This window comes from Danio rerio, chromosome 16 (assembly GCF_049306965.1).
Source record: "Danio rerio strain Tuebingen ecotype United States chromosome 16, GRCz12tu, whole genome shotgun sequence".
NCBI lineage: Eukaryota > Metazoa > Chordata > Actinopteri > Cypriniformes > Danionidae > Danio > Danio rerio.
This window is the reverse complement of record NC_133191.1, coordinates 6,067,407-6,088,145: the sequence shown is the minus strand read 5'-3', so window position 1 is coordinate 6,088,145 and position 20,739 is coordinate 6,067,407. Positions and strand designations below refer to the sequence as shown.

Genomic DNA, 20,739 nt, shown 5'->3' with positions numbered 1-20,739 from the left:
CTCCACATTTCCCCGTCTCCCTCACGTCATTGTTTTTTCCCCCCGTGTGTTTTGCTTTCGTATGTGATAAGATCCGTCAGTTAGAGTGTCGTAATGCCACAGGCAGCTCATTAGCATATGAAAAGCTTTAGGTCAGCTAACCTACTTTTCTCAGAACTAACTAAATGCAGAATCATGGCACGCTGCCATCTAGTGGATGTCTAGAGTTGCTGATGATGTCCAACAATCAGTATTTTCTCCAACAGATTTCTCAGATTCTCAAATGCTTGCTTGCAATCTGTTTGAGATGCAGCAGTCAGGGGCTTGTGTCTTATCTCTGTGCTGTCTGACATATTCGACCTTTTACCCAGATGCAATAATAGTTCAATGAGTTTAAATGGTTCAGTTAAGTTTAGTCTTGTGTTATGGTTTTAGACGGTGTGCTGTGGTTTCTTATGTTTAATTGCGCCTCTATCAAATGGGCTGTATGGCTTTTGAGATTTATAAAATTTTAAAACAATATCATTCATTAATTTTATTTTCACCTTAGTCCCTTTATTAATCAGGGGTTTTCACAGTGGAATGAATTGCCAACTTATCCAGCATATGTTTTACGCAGCGGATGCCCTTCCAGCAGCAATCCATCTCTTAGAAACACCCATACACACTTATTCACACACATACACTAGCTTACCCAGTTTACCTATAGCACTTGTGGAGGAAACCCATGCGAACACAGGGGAGATCATACAAACTCCACACATGAACCGCTGAGGCTCAAACCAGCGACCTTCTTGCTGTGAGGTGACAGTGCTAACCATTGCACCACCACGCCACCCTTAAAACAGTATACTGTAGGCTATTTTAAGAAACCGAACACAATTAAACTTTACAGTATATATAAAAAAAAGTTTGCCTAAAGATAAAACAATAATAATAGATGTGCTATAATAATGTACATGTTGATATATTTATTATTTTTCATATCTGCATGTTTAAATCATATTTAATATGTAATTAATAATAAATAATTCAAAACATGACATTTTAGTTAGTTAGTATAAAATGTCAAATAGCTAATACATTTATTTATTTATTTATTATTATTATTATTTTTTATTTACTTGTGAAATAATAATAATAAAAATTATGATGATGATAATACTACTACTACTACTACTACTACTACTACTACTACTAATAATAATAATAATAATAAAAATAATAATAATAGTTGTTGTAGTTATTAATATTAAATAACACATTTTTTTACATTATTTTAATAACTAATTTCAAGTAACTTGTTCATTTTTAGTCTTGTAAATAATAAGTAATTATAAATAAATAACAAATAATAATAGATAATATGCTATATTTATATTATATAATATTATGCTATTACATTTATTTATTTATGTATGTATGTATGTATTTATTTTTTTTAGCCCTCTTGGGAAATTATAATAATAATAAAATGATGATGATGATGATGATTAAAAAATAATAATAATAATAATAATAATAACATAAACCTTTTTAAACAATTTTAATAACTAACTTTAAGTAACTTGTTTTATTTTTAGTCTTTGCCATGATGATGAGGATAAATAAAATGTTACTAGTTATTTGGCCATTTATTTATTTATTTATATTTATTTATTTATTTTTTTTTTTATTTGCCCTCCTGGGAAATAATATTAATATTAAAAATTAGGATGATGATGATGATTGTTATTGGTGATTGTTATTGGCTTTTTTATTTATATTATTATTATTATTATTATTATTATTATTAACACTTTTTAAACAATTTTAATAACTAACTTCAAGTTTTATTTTTAGTCTTTGCCATGCTGATGATAATAATGAATAATATGTTACTAGTTATTTGGCAAAAAGCTAGTATACAGCTTAAAGTCAAATTTAAAAGCTTAAGTTTTAAAATATAATGTAATATAATATAATATAATATAATATAATATAATATAATATAATATAATATAATATAATATAATATAATATAATATATGTTTAATAAAAAGAAAAAGAAATGCAAACAACAAGAGGCAGTGTTAAAACTCTTCTGTAAAGGTCACCTGTGTGCTGCATGCTGCTTAATTTTGCAACATGAGAGGAATCTGTGAGTCTGTACTTTGCACTAGAAACACCATCATTAGTTTTTGCAATGAAACATTTATTCTGCACCAGTTCTTCCACCCTGACCACATTTTATGTTCATTTTTTTTTTGTCTGCTTGTTAAGTACATTACAGGCCTTTGAACTGTTCTCCCTGTTGTGTTCTGTAACAGGTCACTTCTTGGTAAAGTCAACACTCAAGTGTGTGTGTGCAGTGTGTTCATGTTTAACTGTGCAGTTACTGAGGTCACTCTGCCTGTTCTGACTCACAGGAAAGATTATCTCACCATTCCCAAAACACAGATTCTGTTTGGCTGTTGTTGCCATAGAAGTTTACCACCGATCTGTGGTTTAGAAAGGATGTGCAAATCTTTTAATTAAGCACACTATTTCTTATTGGATATCTGTGATTTATTTTGAACCGTTGTTGAGCACAAGCACATGTATGCCACAATTATTACCAAATCTTCTAGATATTTTCAAGATTTCCAGTGGGATTGCATTACATTACATTTCATTTCAGCTGCCATCTGATTGGCTCTGATCCCAAAGATTCCCATTCATCTCCTTAAGGCAGGCATGTGCTGCGGTCCACGTTGGCGTTTTCCCACACGTCCGCTCATGCTCTTATATGCCAAGTCATCAGATCATTCAAAATAAATGGAGAACACATTAAGATTTAATAACCAGGTGCAGAATTGCCACTTTCATCTCTTTTAAATCGTTTAATACCCGGAATTTATGTACTAAAACACTCTGTATTAGTTAGAAAATGCTGTTATTGCCTTGAGATTTCTAGGTGTGTAGTTAATAAGGTAATGAGGCAGTTTTTTTTCCTGCTTGATTATGTTCTCTCTTAGATAACTTTCTGAATTGTGTGCTTACCATCTGTCAGTGTCACATGCAGAGCTAAAGCCCTTCCGAAGTCACTCATGATAAGAGGTCACTGTTCATTTAAAGAGTCTAGTAAGTTCGTTGTTTGTTTGTGTGTGTTTTAGTTGTTCAAAGTAGTCTGTAGCTTGTTATTCGAATGTGAATTCCAGCTCAGTGTCCAAGTGAGTTAGCAGTCTCTGACGTTAAACAACCTTGACATTCACTGTTTGACTTCTGTCTGTACATAGAGAGAGAGGGAGAGAGAGAGAGAGAGTGAGAGAGAGAGGGAGGGTGAGAACGCGTAGTTAAGGACTGTTGTATGGAGTGATATATGTGCCAAAATTTCACAAACAAATTCAGCTTTTTGCAAACACACTCTGCTTTGCAAAGAGGCACTCAACTCGCAAACAACCAGAAATCACTTTGCAAAAACAAGTGTAATTTAAGCAAAAACCCAGTGAGGTTAAAATTTAGTTGTATGGAGCAAAATATTTGCCAAAATTTCAAACACAAAAAAACTGTTTTGCAAAAAAACACAATTTTCACTCGACTCGCAATCAAACAGAAACCTCTGCAAAAACAAAGGTCACTTTGAGCAAAGCACCCTGTGATTGTTAAAATGTAGCTGTATGGAGCAAAATATGTGCCAAAATATTTAAAACAATCACAGCATTTTTCAAACAAAAAGTCTGTTTTGCAAAGAATTACTCGAGTCACAAACAAACAGAAGCCACTTTGCAAAAACAAGTGTCAGTTTGGGCAAGCACAGTGATGTTAAAATTGTGTTGTATGGAGCAAAATATGTGTCAATTCTCAAACAAAACTAATATTTTGCAAAGGAACACATTCTGCTTTGCAAAGAATCACTCGACTTGCAAACAGATAGAAACCATCTTGTACAAACAAGTGTCAGCTTGAGCAAAAACACAGTGATGTTAAAATTTAGTTGTATGGAGGGAAATCTGTGCCAAAATTTCACAAACAAATCCTGCATTTTGCAAAGAAACACAATCTGCTTTGCAAAGAATCCCTCGACTCGCAAACAAACAGAAACCACTTTGCAAAAACAACTGTCAGTTTGAGTAAAAACTTAGTTGAGGACAGATATAGAGTGAAATCTGTGCCAACATTTCAAAAACAAATCAAGCATTTTGCAAACAATCACAATCTTTGTAAAAATTCACTCGACTCACAAGCAAATAGAAAACCACTTTGCAAAAACAAGTGTCAGTTTGAGCAAAAATGCAGTGGTGTTAAAATTTAGTTGTATGGAGCGAAATATGTGCCAAAATTTGCACATATTGCAACAGAGGGATTTTCTTACAAATGGATGGCAATTCTTTGCCAAAATAGACCAAGTAACATACTGTATTTAATGTTTTTTATACATATATTTTGCTTCTTTGTTTTAATAATTCAATTTTTAAAATATTTGTCTTTTAATATTTAATTTTTTTTTCAAAAACTACTATATTGTATTATAATATATTATATACATACTTTATTTCAAAAATGCTGGTTGTTTGTTTTAATAATTTCTTTTTTAAATATCTGTGTGAATAAAAAATAATAATAATAGTAATAATATGTATATTGTTATTGTTATTATTATTATTATTATTATTATTATTAATACTACTAATAATAAATTTATAAATATTGTTATTTTTACACTTTTATTGTTGTTGTTATTATTATTGTTATTATTGTTACTGTATATTTACTATTATTATTATTATTATATTGTTTTTACATATTGTATTGTTGTTGTTATTAATTATAATAATAAAAATAATAATAATATATTTTATTGTTGCTATTTTTATTATTATTATTATTATTATTATTATTATTATTATTATTATTATTATAACATTAAGCATACATAGTTTATAAGTATATACAGTATGTATCATTGTTGAGATCTCTTTCTTTCCTCTCCACACTCACTGCACGCTCAACAGCTGTTAAACCACTAGATTTATATCTGCTCCAGTTCCCCCTGGGGCTACAGTATCTAAACTTCCTGTCAAAAACACGCCCCAAAACCCCCCAATCCGCAGCCCTGCTGAAACTACAACAGAACACACATGTTTTGTAGTCGTTGTTTTATTTCATGAAAAGAGAGCTGATCCAGAGTCAGGAGGAAAAGAACAATGAGCGCTGAAGCCGGTGGTTGAGTCTATGTTTAGTGAAGGCCATGTGACTGCTGTCATCATCAGCATGCCAGACATGGCTGGATCATGTCCGCGTTTGCTCACCGCCTCCTCCCTCGTCTTTCCCCTCTCCCTCTCTCCCTCTCTCTCTCTTCCTTCCTCCCATATTCATTCGCTCTCTGTCGACGCCGTGGCTGATCCTGAAGTAGTGGAAAATGTAAGTTTGGGCGAGTGAACAGAGAGAGCCCGTGGCTGAAGAAACATGAGTGAGTACTGCTCTTCTTCACTTTCACTCCGCTTTTACTCACTCAGTTTTTTGTTTCTCGAGCCTGTCTAGCTGTAGGCAGAGATATTTGGTAGATGACCTTCTCTGAGTTAAAGCTGAGCTGTTCGTTTTAGAGTTCGTTGAACTGTGAGCTTGAGCAAATTCAGCAAAAATCACATTTCTGATGCAGTTAAAATCCATTCGGAGTAGTTTATTTTTTATGTCTTGGATTGGAAATTTTCCATCACTTTAGTGTGTGTGTGTGTGTGTGTGTGTGTGTGTGTGTGCGCGTGTGTGTGTGTGTGTGTAGAGGTTGTAGACAAACTTGTTATAGACAGTTGGTGTATATTTGTGTGTTTGTTTGTTTATCTATAATATATATTACATACACTGTCTGTCAAAAGTTTGGGGTCAGTCTTTTTTTATCATTATTAATGTTATTTAATAATTTAAATAAAATGATTCTGTTCATCAATGCGGCATTTATTAAATGTAAAGAAATATTGTTTAATACTTATTTATTTATTACTTATTGTATTTACTTTCAAATTAAATTATTACTCTAGTTCGTTTCATTTCTTTTATGACTATTACCAATAATAATAATGTTAATAATAAAAATCAATAATAATTATTAATATTAGAGTGATTTCTGAAGGATCATGTGACTCATATGAGGACTGGAGTAATGAAGCTAAAAATTCATCTATAAAACCACTTGAATAAATGATTAAATTAAATTATGATCTACTTTTGAACAGTTCTTTTATAGTGCAATAACATTTCATCATTTTACAATGTGTTCTGTAATTTTGATTAAATAAATGCAGCCTTGATGACCAGGATACGTTTATTTTAAAAAGAAAAAAAATCCTACTGACCCCAAACTTTTGACCGGTAAACACATATTATAAATATATATGTATATATTTATGTACACTATATAGTTGAAGTCAGAATTATTATTATTATTAATACTATTATTATTATTATTATTATTATTATTATTTTATATTTTATATTTTTATATCCTCAATTTCAGTATAATGAATATATATTTTTAAACAAATTTTCTAAACATAATAGTTTTAATAACTTATTTCTAATAACTGATTTATTTTATCTTTATCATGATGACAGCACATAATATTTGACTAGATATTTTTCAAGATACTAGTATTCAGCTTTGTGACATTTAAAAGTTAATTAGGTTAACTAGACAAGTCATTAGGCAAGTCGTTGTATAACAGTGGTTTGTTTTGTAGACAATTGAAAAAATATAGCCTAAGGGGACAAATAATTTTAACATTAAAATGGCTTTTAAAAAATGTAAAACTACTTTTATTTTTGCCAAAATAAAACAAATAAAACTTTCTCCAGAAGAAAAAATATTATCGGAAATACTGTGAAAATTTTCTTGCTCCATTAAATATCACTTGAGAAATATTTGAAAATGAACAACTATTTCAAAGGAGACACCTTTGATAAAAGGTTTTGATCCACTTCAAATGCTAACTACTGCAAATTATACAATTATATTATATCTAATTGTATAATGATAACAGTAGTAAAAAGCTACTATTTTTAGTACAATAATAAAACAGGCATTTGTAGACTTGACTACAGGGCATTGCTCACTCTGTGCTAAAGGTCAGAAGATGTTCTTGCTTGCACTGAAGCACTAGATGCTTTTTAAGTCATGCCAAAAAACATAATCATAACTCATTTGATTTATACAAACTTGTTTTGTTTACAAAGTTTATGCGCATGTCTGTTAACATACATGTCTATAGACTATAATCCAAAAACTACTTCCTAATATCTATCTATCTGTCTATCTGTCTGTCTGTCTGTCTGTCTGTCTGTCTGTCTGTCTGTCTGTCTGTCTGTCTGTCTGTCTGTCTGTCTGTCTGTCTGTCTGTCCGTCCGTCCATCCGTCCGTTTATCCATCTATCCATCTGTATCCGTCTATCCGTCTGTCCGTCCGTCCGTCTATCCATCTATCTATCTATCTATCTATCTATCTATCTATCTATCTATCTATCTATCTATCTATCTATCTATCTATCTATCTATCTATCTATCTATCTATCTATCTGTCTGTCTGTCTGTCTGTCTGTCTGTCTGTCTGTCTGTCTGTCTGTCTGTCTGTCTGTCTGTCTGTCTGTCTGTCTGTCTGTCTGTCTGTCTGTCTGTCTATCCATCTATCTATCTATCTGTCTGTCTGTCCGTCCGTCCGTCTATCCGTCTATCCATCTGTCTGTCTGTCCATCTATCTATCTATCTATCTATCTATCTATCTATCTATCTATCTATCTATCTATCTATCTATCTATCTATCTATCTATCTATCTATCTATCTATCTATCTGTCTGTCTGTCTGTCTGTCTGTCTGTCTGTCTGTCTGTCTGTCTGTCTGTCTGTCTATCCGTCCATCCATCTATCCATCCATCCGTCTATCCGTCCATCCATCCATCCATCCATCCATCCATCCATCCATCCATCCATCCATCCGTCCGTCCGTCCATCCATCCATCCATCCATCCACCTATCCATCCATCCATCCATCTATCCATCTATCCATCTATCTATCTATCAATCTATCTATCTATCTATCTATCTATCCGTCCGTCCGTCCGTCCGTCCGTCCGTCCGTCCGTCAGTCCGTCCATCCGTCCGTTCATCCGTCTATCTGTCCATCCATCCATCCGTCCGTCCGTCCGTCCGTCCGTATCTATCTGTCTGTCTGTCTGTCTGTCTGTCTGTCTGTCCGTCCGTCCGTCCGTCTATCCGTCCATCCATCCATCCATCCATCCGTCCATCCATCCATCCATCCATCCGTCCATCCATCCATCCGTCCGTCTATCCGTCTGTCTGTCTATCTGTCTGTCTGTCTGTCTGTCAGTCAGTCTGTCTGTCCGTCCGTCCGTCCGTCCGTCCTGATAAAAGAAGCCAGCACTGTGTTAAACACATCTCTATGTCTGTTTGTCTTTCTATCTATCTAATTTACAAGTTAACTGTATTATATTTGATGGTAACGATTTACAATATGGGAGATGTGTATGTACAGTATTTACTAGCATGAACTAAGAATTGAAAGTCCTTGCACAGTGTTTATTAATCAAAGTTCAACATTCACTAATGCCTTATTAAAATGCATTGACATAAAGCACTTTGAGTTTGAGAACTAACAAAGAATGACTTTATTTCCACCTCTCCAACTTTAACAAACATTAATAAATACTGTAAGAAATGTAGTGTTCATTGTTTGTTTGTGTAAGCAAATGTATGAACTAATGGAGCCTTATTGTAAAATGCAGAATTATTGAGTAAGTCTGTACATACTTTGCAGGTGTTAATTTCTGCAAACTGGTGTTTTTCTTCAAACGGCTGTAGTTGATTTTCTGTTTAATGGTGAAGGAGACTGGAAGGGCAGTCTGGTTTGGCCACTCGTGCTGTTGCTGTAAAATGACAAGCCTGAAATAATCACTGGTCATCCACCTCGAACGCTTTCCAGGACAGACGGACACCATGTCTCAACACATTTCTCTGTTCCGACTGCAAGACAGGAGATCACTGTTGCTCTTTGGTAAAAGTGCAGCTGTTGTCTTTTTATATTTGTTTTAGAGGTCAAGTTAGTAGTTTAATGTCACCATGATTGTAATACTTTAACAGTAAATGCAGTAATGCTTTATTGTAGTGTGTTTGTGTCTCACAAATCTCTCAAATATCTCAATAATGTTCATATCTGGTGACTGGGCTGGCCAATCCTGGAGCACCTTGACCTTTTTTGCTTTCAGGAACTTTGATGTGGAGGCTGAAGTATGAGAAGGAGCGCTATCCTGCTGAACAATTTGCTCTCTTCTGTAGTTTGTAATGGGCAGCACAAATGTCTTGATACCTCAGGCTGTTGATGTTGCCATCCCCTCTGCAGATCTGTTACACGCCTCTATACTAAATGTAACCCCAAACCATGATTTTTTTCTTCACCAAACTTGACTTTCTGTGAGATTCTTGGGTCTATGCGGGTTCTTCTGCAGTATTTGTGCTGTTTTCTAGTATGATATGACTCCTGAACCATATCATACTGACCCCTGATCACAGTGTCATTTTGTGTGAGGTATAATGTAAGGTTTGGGTTTAGATGTTTTAATAATGTGTGTCAAAGATCTCTCTCAGTTCACCATCGGTGTTTCATCCCTTTGTCATTACAGCTGTAATGTGGTTGCATTGTTTCTGTCTGCTCTCAGTAATGTACCCACAACGCCAATCCTATTGGAGAGGTAAACCCTTGTGCTTAGTTAAACACAAGCATGCGGCTTCTATCACACATATACAGTATTTCAGTCCTGCAGTTGTGCTATGGGAAGCCATCAAGCCGATTTAATACAGAAGAGAGTTGTTCTAATGGTCTTGGCAGTGTGGAAAAAAGGCCTGGTTGTCTGATGGAGGACAAGCGGCTGGGCTGAACAACAGCATGTTGTGTGAAGGGAGGATGGGCTGAGGAAAATATTCATGTGAGAGAGTGGCTGCTGAAAAATTAGCCGTAATGTAATGATGTAATCTTTTGGTGTATGGCATGGACCAAACGTTTAACCAGTTTCTTTCCACAATCCATGCATTTTATCATTCTACTCACATTTTTTGTCAGTCGAATGTTAAAGAGTTGCTATTTATATGCGTTTTCATTGATAAACTCGAATGGTTTTGTGGTTTGAAGGATCAACTGAGTGGTGTAGCTTTTCATTTGACCACCAGAGGTCAGCCTAGACTCACATTTACACACTTTCAGCATTTATTTTAGCCTTAAACTTGTTTGACTTCACTTGTATGTATTAAAGTTGTTATTATACAGTTATTAGACATTTATTACATCTAAAGGTTTTTATACTTTGCTTTTTCCCCTACACTCAAAAAAAATGACTTCTGTTGCTTGTTTTAACTACTAATTTGCAATTCCATCGTTATGGATGTGACATTTGCAGTAAAACTCAGGACATAAATTCACAGAGAAAGTATATGTTAACATTATATTGAGACATCAGTTTATTTTTCCAGAATAACTGAACACAGAGATGGGATCAGAAAAATATCAATCTGTAAACATGTTTTGTACTTTAAGTAGGAAAATGAGGAAAATAAACACGCATTATGGATGTGACGAAAAAAAGTCTGCTGGTTTGCAGTATACAACATACTTTGTAGAAATACAGTGAATTAAACTGCACAACCTAAAATAAATAATGATAATCAAAAGGATAAGAGTTGGCTCACTATAAAACAAAAATGATTGGTTTTATTTAATTTAATATTTTCACATTTATGAGGAAAAAGTGTCATTATGGATGTGACATCTCTGCGTTATGGATGTGACGGATGTGAAATTGCCACTTGTGTGACTTTGGTAAATCAAATATAATAATTTAAAACATTGACAGATGCATTTTTGAGTATTTATAAAGTACTGTAAGACACTTGCTTTCCGAAAAAACCCAAAAACGGTTTCCGTATTTTGGTGAAAATGAATATTTTTAAAGGCAAGGTTGACTGCATGAAATTGCTCTTAAATTTAAAATGAGTTGAAGCAACAGAATTCTTAAAGAGCCCATATTATGGGTTTTTGAAAATTCCCCTCCATGTAGTGTGTAACACAACTCTAAGTGAAGTGAAGTATACAGCTAAGGCTTAAATCTGTTAGTGTACAGTGTTTAAAACGGTTGATTCATCTATAAAAGAGTCGACTCATAGTGCTTCAAACGAGTCGCCTTGATACCGATTCATTAGGTGTTTCGCCATGACGTACGAACGAAACCAAGTTATTCACGTGCACGCGCAAACCCGGGAGATTTCAAACCTGAGGCCCCGCCCTCTGACGCAGAAACCCAGACACACACACACCCACAAACACACACACACACAAACATGCCGGTCGATTGAAGTCACACTGCAGATGGATATATTGAGTCTCTACCCAAACAAGAAACCTCAGCATTATAACCAAGCAGTTGGAAACTACTGGAAACTTCTGGAAACTACATGCTACAAAGAATACTTCATCAGCGTTTGTTAAAGGAAGGATCAGTAAAGAGTAACTTAATGATGGACATGTCAGGATGGGTTTCTTCCTCCATTTCTCAAGTGTAAGTACGTGCGATTAAAGTTGCCTCGTTGCCTCGTAGCTTGCAAATGTATTTAGTTGTGATTTGTTACTTGTAACCGCGTGTACTGTATCAGGTTAACTGGCTATATTCTCTTATCGCGTGCAAAGCCACGTTAAAAACGCGACGCGTGCTGCTTTGTTAACGGAGCTCCGTGGACGAGGATAGTGTGTGTGTCTGTGTGTGCGCGCGCTGTCGTCCAGAGGTGTGTTTGTGTGTGTGTGTGTGTGTGTGTGTGTGTGTGTGTGTGTGTGTGTGTGTGTGTGTGTGTGTGTGTGTGTGTGTGTGTGTGTGTGTGTGTGTGCGCGCGTTGTCGTCCGGAGCAGGGTTAAGTGCGTGTGTGTGTTTGTGCAATATGTGTGTGTGTGTGTGTGTGTCTGTGAAAAGAGCAGAGTGAGAAGCTAGGAGATCTCCTCAACTGTTTTTGGAGTTTTTGCTCAATAAAATAGTTAGTCGTCTGTATTTTCAAGTCCATAGTCTGTATTTATTTTGACCCACTGGCAGCTAAAATCCACGCCTACACTATCGAGCGTGTATGAACTGTGATTACTTTTATATTGCTGATTAGCTGTTTGGCATTTCACTCTGACTGAAGGCAGTCGACCAATCGCAACAGGCTGTCATTGGTCCAATCAGCGCAGATTAGCTTCGCGCTAAGGAGGGGTTTGGGAACAAATGAATCACTGGACGATTCATACAGGAGTCGCTGTAATAATTAGGTAAAAATAAATGCAGATTATAAGACCATGAAAGTGTTTTTTGACCTTGCATGCATATTAAACTGTTGTTGGAGACCCTTACAACCAAGATATGACCCTATTTCATGTATAATATGGGCTCTTTAAGTTGTTTTGGGCACAGCTTAATTGTTTTATGATCAGTCCATTTAAATCTGTAAAAACCATTACTTTAACTTAAATGATTTGTGTTGGAACTATATGATGAGATTGTTTGAACCCAGCATTTTTTTTACAGTGTACACTAAAAAAATGATGTCTGCAACATTGTTGCAAACAATTGAATGAATTTATGAATTTAGTAATGTTCAACTTAATTTGTTAAAATTCAGCCCAAATAAATAGTTTACATAGTTTTTTAAAAAATTTAGTCAATCCAATGAATCGTCTATGTTTGCCAGTGTATGTTATCACTGTAATGTTGAAATATGCTTGTAACTTAAAAAAAGTTGTTTAGTACTTTAGTGTGGCTTTACAGTTGTTTTTTTATTTTTTTATTTATTTAGTCATTTTATTGTGTTGATTACTTCTGTTGAAATATCTCCTTTTAAATTCAATAGATTAAAGTCTTCTTTTTTACTTACTTTTCCCTTCACTTTTTCATATTACATGTCACCTAAAGCTAAACTTAGTTTTACCATTTTTTGAATCCATTCAGCCGATCACTTGGTCTGGCGGGAGCATTTTTAGCTTAGCTTAGCATAAATCATTGAATCAGATTACACCATTATTTCAACAGAAGTAGTTACATCCTGTACTAAGACTGAATGAAGATGTAAAGCTGCTGAATTCTACTCTGTAAAAAATATCTGTTAATTAACAGTGTCTGGATTTTGTGAATTACAAGCGTTTTCCGTTTATTTACGGTTGTGAATTGCATTTTGGGACCTTGATCTCTTCTCTGTCGGCTTTTGTTGTTGAAAATGCACGGCACCTTTAAAGGGATAATTCACCCAAAACGTTTCGTTCTGTCTTTTCACAGATGTGTGTAACAGCACTGATCTTCCTGAGGTGGAAATCATCAGTTTGCTTGAGGAGCAGTTGCCTCACTATAAGCTGAGAGCCGACACTATATACGGCTATGATCACGACGACTGGCTCCACACGCCTCTCATCTCCCCCGACGTCAACCTCGACCTGACCACTGAACAGATCGAGGAGACCCTCAAATATTTCCGTAAGCACACAGTCTCTTTCTTCTGTATCTTTCTGTGATTTCTCATTCACCGAGCAGGAAATTGCCTTTTCCCTTGACCCTGTATCGCTGAAAATAGCAACAATAGACAACTCGCACACAAACAACAGCTCTCATGCACAAACACATACAGTTGAAGTCAGAATTATTAGGCCCTTGTGAATTATTTTTTCAGAATGTCTGTTTAAAGGTGCTGTATGTTTGTTTTTGTCTCTTCTAAAGCATAAACAGGGTGTCCGAGGGGTCTTAAAAAGTATTAAATGTTGATGAATCACTTTAGAGAAATTTAAGGCCCTTAAAGTATTAAAAAGTCTTAAATGCTATTTTTGTAATGTTTTAGATTTGGAATCAGTATGCTAAATTTGATTTGAATTTAATCTTTGAGTATTGGGATGCTGTGTAGTTTATGAAATCAATAGTCCTGCTATATTTACTACAGTAACCAGGGAAACACTTATTTTTGCTGTTGTAGACGCCCCCTGCTGGATTAGCATTTTTTTTCAGCATGTTAATATTGTTTAGTTTCTGATGCTGCGTTCACACCAGACGCGGAATAGCCGTGTGAACATTTGAGTTTACTCGCTTCATTTGCGCGTCATATCCGCTTCATTCGCGCATCAAATTCACTTCAGAACAGACGCGGATTCACGTGATGGGCATGGCTTCTGTCTGACCGGTGACTCTAGCTTCATAGCTAAATGGCTAACATGTATTTTATTGAGAAAATAACTGTTTGTGTGCTTTATGAAGGCTGAAAAACAGCGTTGATACGTTTAGGGCAGTGTCTGCGTCCACTAGATCATTTTAGAGGTGCATCAAGCTCTGTGAGCTCATAAACTCCTCCAGAAACTGAACCTGGATGATGCAGGCTTTCAGCTGTGCTTCTGGCTGAGCCCAGCCCAGTTTGATGAACTTTTTGTCGGTGTCGGCTGGAGGATTTCCCCCAGGACTCCAACAACAGGTGTACGTCACAACCACGCCCCCACAAGAACAAGCTCCTGATTGGTTAAGGCGGTGCGAATGTCCGCTGAAGTTCAGACTTTCGAACTCAAGCAATTCACGCGAAACGCACGTCAAACGCGCAAAACGCTCAATTCGCGCAGCGATATTTGCGCAAATCATGCCATTCGCGCATGTCGCGCTATTCACGCCGCGCAATTTGCGCAATTCGCGTCATTCGCGACGCGCCATTCGCACCATGTCATTCGCACGTATCATGCCGCAGGATGTCTATTTGCGCGTTTGCATTGACCTAACAAGTAAATCACTCGTGCTTGACGTGCGTGCCGCGTCTGGTGTGAACGCAGCATTACAATCAGTATTCAGTAAATATAGTCTAAGTTAAAATGTCAACAGTGTTACCGGCCGCCCAATCAATCATTCAGTCAGTAAGTCAGACAGACTGTCACTCGACAGCGCCGTCCGGTGGTTTTATGCAAGAACACCACGGGCGCGAATGTCATGCGCTCGCGAGAACAAAAAATGCACAAATACGTACCTCCCGGGTACGTCAGATAACGTATTTTTACATTTCTAGAATGAGCCTGGGTTGCATACTTACATATTGCACCTTAAATGGAAGGAGAATCTTTTTTGCAACACTTTTCCAAGCATAATAGTTATCTTTGCCATGATGACAGTACATGATATGTTTCATTCTAGGATTCAGCTTAAAGTGACATTTAAAGGCTTAATTAGGTTAATTAGGTAAGTAATAATAATTAGGCAAGTCAATGTATAATGATGGTTTGTTCTGTTGACAATTGAAAACAAATATTGCTTAAGGGGGCTAATTATAAATGCTTTTATTCAAGCTGAAAAAACAAATTGGAAAAAATATCATAGGAAATCCTGTGAAAAATCCCTTGCTCTGTTAAACATAATTTGGGAAATGTTTGAAAAAGAGGGCTAATCATTTTAAATTCAACTGTATAAACATTTTTTCAGGACTGCAGTGCATATTAGATTGTGTCTTGAAACTTGAGATACTTGTGCTGTAATTTGCTTAATGTACAATTGTTGTCAAGTGACAGCTGTGTTTAGACTCTCGTTGCCAGGCAATCACCCTAACACTGTAGTTCATTGACTGAGTCACCTGTCAATCACTGCACCAGTGTCTATATGAGCAGCTGATTGTTTTTTTAGATCAGTGTTTTCACCATGATCCTTGACTTTGACACTGAACACAGTTGACCACATGCAAAAGATTTGATCCCACATTTAATACACAGATCTGCCAGCGCACTGCTGAAATAATAAAATAACTTCAGTCTAACAATCTAGAAGATCCTTTTACATAAATATGCAAATGCGTTCTAAAAATGCCAGTGCTATAAATAGAGTGGAGATTGTGGGAAACGATGCCCCCTTATGCTTATTATGATTATGAATATTCTTTATTAATTTGCCTTTTTGACATAATGAATGCTGATTTTGACTGGCTTTCATTTGGTGTACAGTATAGTCATCAGCCATTGATTTTTACAGTAGATTGACTGTTGTTCATACTGGTTCTGATGGCCTGTATTTGATGGCCTGGATCTCATGAGCTGTCGTGCGGCTCTTTCAGATATTCGCTAAAAATAGTCCGAACTGAGGCCCAGCTTTGGGTTGAAGTGGGACTGTGGCTAACATGATTTTATCCGAATCCATCACAGCGCTTGAAGTTGTTATGTAATATATGCAAATGCTAGTTTTGATCCCTGAATTGGTTAAATGCCTCCGTTTTGAGAGGTGATTTAATGTAATGTAATGTATGTTAAACATTTGTAAAAAAAAAAAAATAATAATAATAATAATAACACAATTAACGCAGGTGCAGTTTTTTTATTTCCTGTTGTGGCCGACGTGTATTTAACGTGCACAGAAATATGGATATGACCAAGGAAGGACTTTTAGAAGGAAAGTGTCAGTATTAAATAGTTAATGTCGCATCATCAGGCTCTCCAGTGTTTCCTTCAGAGTTTCATGCAGTATCGGGTGTTTCATTTTTAATCTTTAGACTTTAACTGATGTCCAGCAGTTCACTCTCATTCAGCAGCATATAGTTCATGCCTCGTGACAATTATTGGATGAAAATATGAAGTAAGGACTGCTGGAAGAGTGTTGTTTTAATGGAATTTGATACCGCCTGGCAAACGGAAAGAAAAACCTCCACATTTCGGGACTCGGGTGGTTCTTTAAGGTAATCAAAAATTGCTGTTTACATGGTCTACTCTTAATCAGAGTATTATGTTAATCATAAAAGTGGAGTATTGGGGTCCAAGTAAATGTACTCAGTGAAAGTGCCAGATGATGTCGCAAGCTGTCAAAGACAGCCCTTGCTTGTAAAATACAGCCAGACTTTAGAACACTTAGTTTAAGCACATTTGATGATGAACGCGATCGTGCGTGTTGATGATTCTGAAGGGATCCCTCGCTCACTGGGTGCGCTGTACTGTGCGCGTTGTTTGTGTGTGTGTGTGTGTGTGTGTGTGTGTGCGTGTTTGTGCGTCCATGTGTGCGTTTCCTAGCAACAAGAGCAAACGCCTGATTTAAAATTAAATGTTTAGAGATGTTGTGACCAAAGTCCTTGTAAGAAGTCTATAGTCTATGGTACGTGCCTTTGATGTACCGCTTATGCCGAGTTCAGACTGCATGATTTTCAAAGTAGTCGTGTCACAGATTTTTTATTTATTTTTTATTTGCTTGTTTATTTTACAGGGACAATACACTTGACATTGTTATACAAAGATAACCGATGTTGTGTACATAGGGCATATAGCATAAAGCTAATTTGCAGCCCTCGTCCCTGGTTAGGCTTTACATTAAAAAAAAAATAATAAAATAAAATAAAAAACAGTCAAGAATAAAACAAAATACAGCAAACATGTACAATATTTACAGAGCCATAAACATAAGATGCAAGTCCATATGGATAAAGAGAAATGTAAATGGGTACAACCTGAAAGAATAATGCTTAATGCTCACATTGCTGTAAAGATTTCAACCATTCTTTCAGCTTTACAGAAAAAAAAACTGGGAGTTCTGATTGTAACTTTAAATGAACAGGCATGGCATTCCATAGATGTGAACATTTTACTGAAAAGGATGACTGACCCACAGCGGTTCTGCATCTGCGGATTCTACAATTCCCACTTACTGCCCCTCTAGTCTTCGCCCCATCACTACTGAATTTATTTATTAACTCACAAACTACTTTAGGAGCAAGACCATGTATACACTTAAACATGTTTTTAAAAATGAAAACTTTAAAAAAAAACTATCAAAACTTAACAAATTATATTTTTTAAGAATTTGACAATGGTGTTTTCACACTGCATGACTATCTGGGCTAGCGTTTCGTCGCTGCTTTGTTTACACTGCAAGATGGATCAGCGACAGGGACTTTCACATTGCATGACTTTACTATAGGAAGAATTGCAGACAAGTTCGTCCAAACTACGTCTCACAGCCAAAAACACGTCGTATATCTTTTGTTATTAACTACATAATGAGAAAAAAAAGCCTTTAATGGGGTAGAACATGTACATATTTGCTCACCTGGGTTTAAAGGGAATTAGCCATTTCTCCTCAACGTTGATAATAAACTAATTTATTTCTGTATGAAACGTCAAACAGACACGGTTGCTGCTGAGTCCTGTCAAACCTCCACTAGTTTTTCCTCCATTTCGTGGGTCCAAATAAACCGAAAATGAGCACTTTTAACTTCTCCCCCAGCCTCCCGATCTCATTGGCTGTAGGCGATCGCCAAAGTTTTTTTCAGTCAAAACTCAATTCACACGGCATGATTTGAATCGCCGACAGCTCCAGATATTTAGCACGCCAAATATCTCGCAGGCATGTTTGATAGTTCATACTGTGTGATTGTCACTCATGTGCACGAGCACCGATTTGCCTGTGATTTCAGGCATTTGTTGGCGATTTCTCAAAACCTGTCGGCGAGCCAAATTCAGGGCTAAAATCACGCAGTCTGAACTAGGCATTACCCACATTGTCCCCTGATAATGTCAAAAGACTGGCAACTAGTAGTCTTAGCAACTGGCTAAATGTTAAGGACAAAGCAAAATTGTTTCTACTTTACATTTAATGTTCTCAACTCACAATACAACTTTACAATGTGTACAATTTTTTGTATTCAATACTTAACTATTATTGTAATTTTCCATTTTCCATATCTGCAACGCCTGTATTTTGGATTTTTTTTTTGCAGTCCACTTAGAATCCAACTTGGAAATCGTTTTTGTTTGTTATTGGCATTTATTATTCAGAAATTCATATGGCACTTACATGCCTGTGTTTTTATTTCTGTAATAAATATGGGGTTTCGTGATTAATCATGATTAATGACAAAAAATTGTTATTAAGTAGTTAATTTTTTTAATCATTTGACAGCACTAATATATATATATATATATATATATATATATATATATATATATAGTCTTTGGTAGACCCTCGCTATTGGTGAACTAGGTAAGCTAAATTGTCCGTCACGTATGTGTGTGAGTAAGTGTGTATGTGTGATTCCCAGTGATAGGTTGCAGCTGGAAGGGAATCCGCTGTGTAAAACATATGCTGGATAAGTTGGCGGTTCATTCCGCTGTGGTGACCCCTAATTAATAAAGGGACTAAACTGAAAAGAAAATGAATGAATGAATCAATCAATATTATCTTTGGTTATGAGGCAAATTGATTGTGCAGCTTCTATTATAAAATCAGAGGTAATCATTGCCGCACACACACATGCACCCCTAAATTTTGCACTGATGTCATCAACATGAGCCTGTTTCCAGTGCGCCGATGAGGTGGTGAGTGTAAAGTCATCAATAACAGCACAGGAACATCCGCGGCACAATAAAATGACATCACTGCTGATCTCAAGCCTTGTGATTGGACGATTCACACCATTTAATTTAAATTAAATCAATAATCCTTTTATTATTTTAATAATCACAATCAACAAAAAGCCTAAAATAAAGACGGCCAGTAAAGCCCCACGAGCACTGCAGATTAATCTCATCTCACCACCCCATTTAAAGCTGATCTTGGCACAGTGAGCTGCAGAGAGTCAGCTGCTCCTTTTTGGCACACCTGCCATCACTGTACTTTACACTCGAGCCCAGCAGCAAAATGACGGATACAACAACACACACACACACACATGCATCTCTACCTCAGCTAGGAAATCAATGGAAGAGTGATGAAGAGAGAAAAAAATAGAAAGCGAGCACATGCACACACCAACACAGCCTGGAGTCAGACCCTGTTGCCATGACGACCTCTCTAAAGGGAGATGAGGAGACGGGGGCCGGGCTGTGACAGGCTCTCTGATGAAATGCTCGCTGATTGGCTGGCTGCATCTATAAGCCCCGCCTTCACAGAGTGTGATACAACCTTGACTAAAGCGGCACAGTTTCCTGCGCAACACTGCTGGCTTTTAGGGATGCAGTATTTTGAATATTTTTCTTCTGTGACCTTGTGGAATGACTAGTTAGATCGGTGGTCGGGGCTGCTGGGAGAATGGGTGGCCGTGGGTGCATGTATGCCTGTGTGACCTCAGACGCCGGACGGGAGAGGCTTCAGCTCCAGACTGAAGGAGACTGAGCATGCAGAGGTTTGTGGAGGCAGATTACTACGAGCTGGACTGGTATTATGAAGAGTGCGCTGATGGTAAGACCAGCGGGAATACTTGTTTTCTGCTGAGATTGAGTGGGGGGGGAGAAATATTTAGGACAATTAAACACTTTCTGAAAGTTAGTTGAGCAAGATTGTGTATGATTATTAAAGGGCCGAATGACAGAGTTGTCGTGGAGAAGTGGCTGTGTTTGGCTGGTTTCTTGGCTCCTGTGTTGCATCAGCACCTTTTTCCTTAGAGCAGGGATGTCAAACTCAATTCCTAGAGGGCCACAGCCCTGCACAGTTTAGTTCCAACCCTGCTTTAACACACTTACTGGTAGGTTTCAAACAAGCCTGAAGGACTCAATTAGTTTGATCAGGTGTGTTCAATTAGGATTGGAAGTAAACTGTGCAGGGCTGCGGCCCTCTAGGAATTGAGTTTGACATCCCTGCCTTAGAGGGTATATACTGCCTTAATGAGGGTTACTTGCAGGGCTTGACTTTAACTTTTTTGATCACCAGCCACTGTGGCTTGTAGATTTTCAACATTACTAGCCACTTGCCATTTTCACTAGCCACACTTTTGTTGTTGGGAAAATATATTTTAAATGCATACATTTGA

At 36.5% G+C, this 20,739-nt stretch overlaps 1 protein-coding gene across 37 annotated transcripts in view; it reads left to right on the top strand.

Annotated features, from left to right (window-relative positions):
* Positions 1 to 20,739, top strand: part of trak1a (trafficking protein, kinesin binding 1a) — a 118,486-nt gene that overhangs the window by 41,694 nt on the left and 56,053 nt on the right. For 16 of the 37 annotated variants that reach the window (XR_012391927.1, XR_012391929.1, XR_012391930.1 and 13 more), the window contains one exon: positions 13,287 to 13,481. Coding sequence is in view for 8 of the 37 variants with exons in the window: in XM_009292045.5 (XP_009290320.2) it covers positions 5,407 to 5,410; positions 13,287 to 13,481 (199 nt within the window). In the remaining 29 variants the exon portion in view is untranslated. Of the gene's footprint in view, positions 1 to 5,314; positions 5,411 to 13,286; positions 13,482 to 19,892; positions 20,172 to 20,739 lie in introns of those variants that run through there. The other 21 variants (XR_002455744.3, XR_012391916.1, XR_012391917.1 and 18 more) reach the window with 3 other exon arrangements.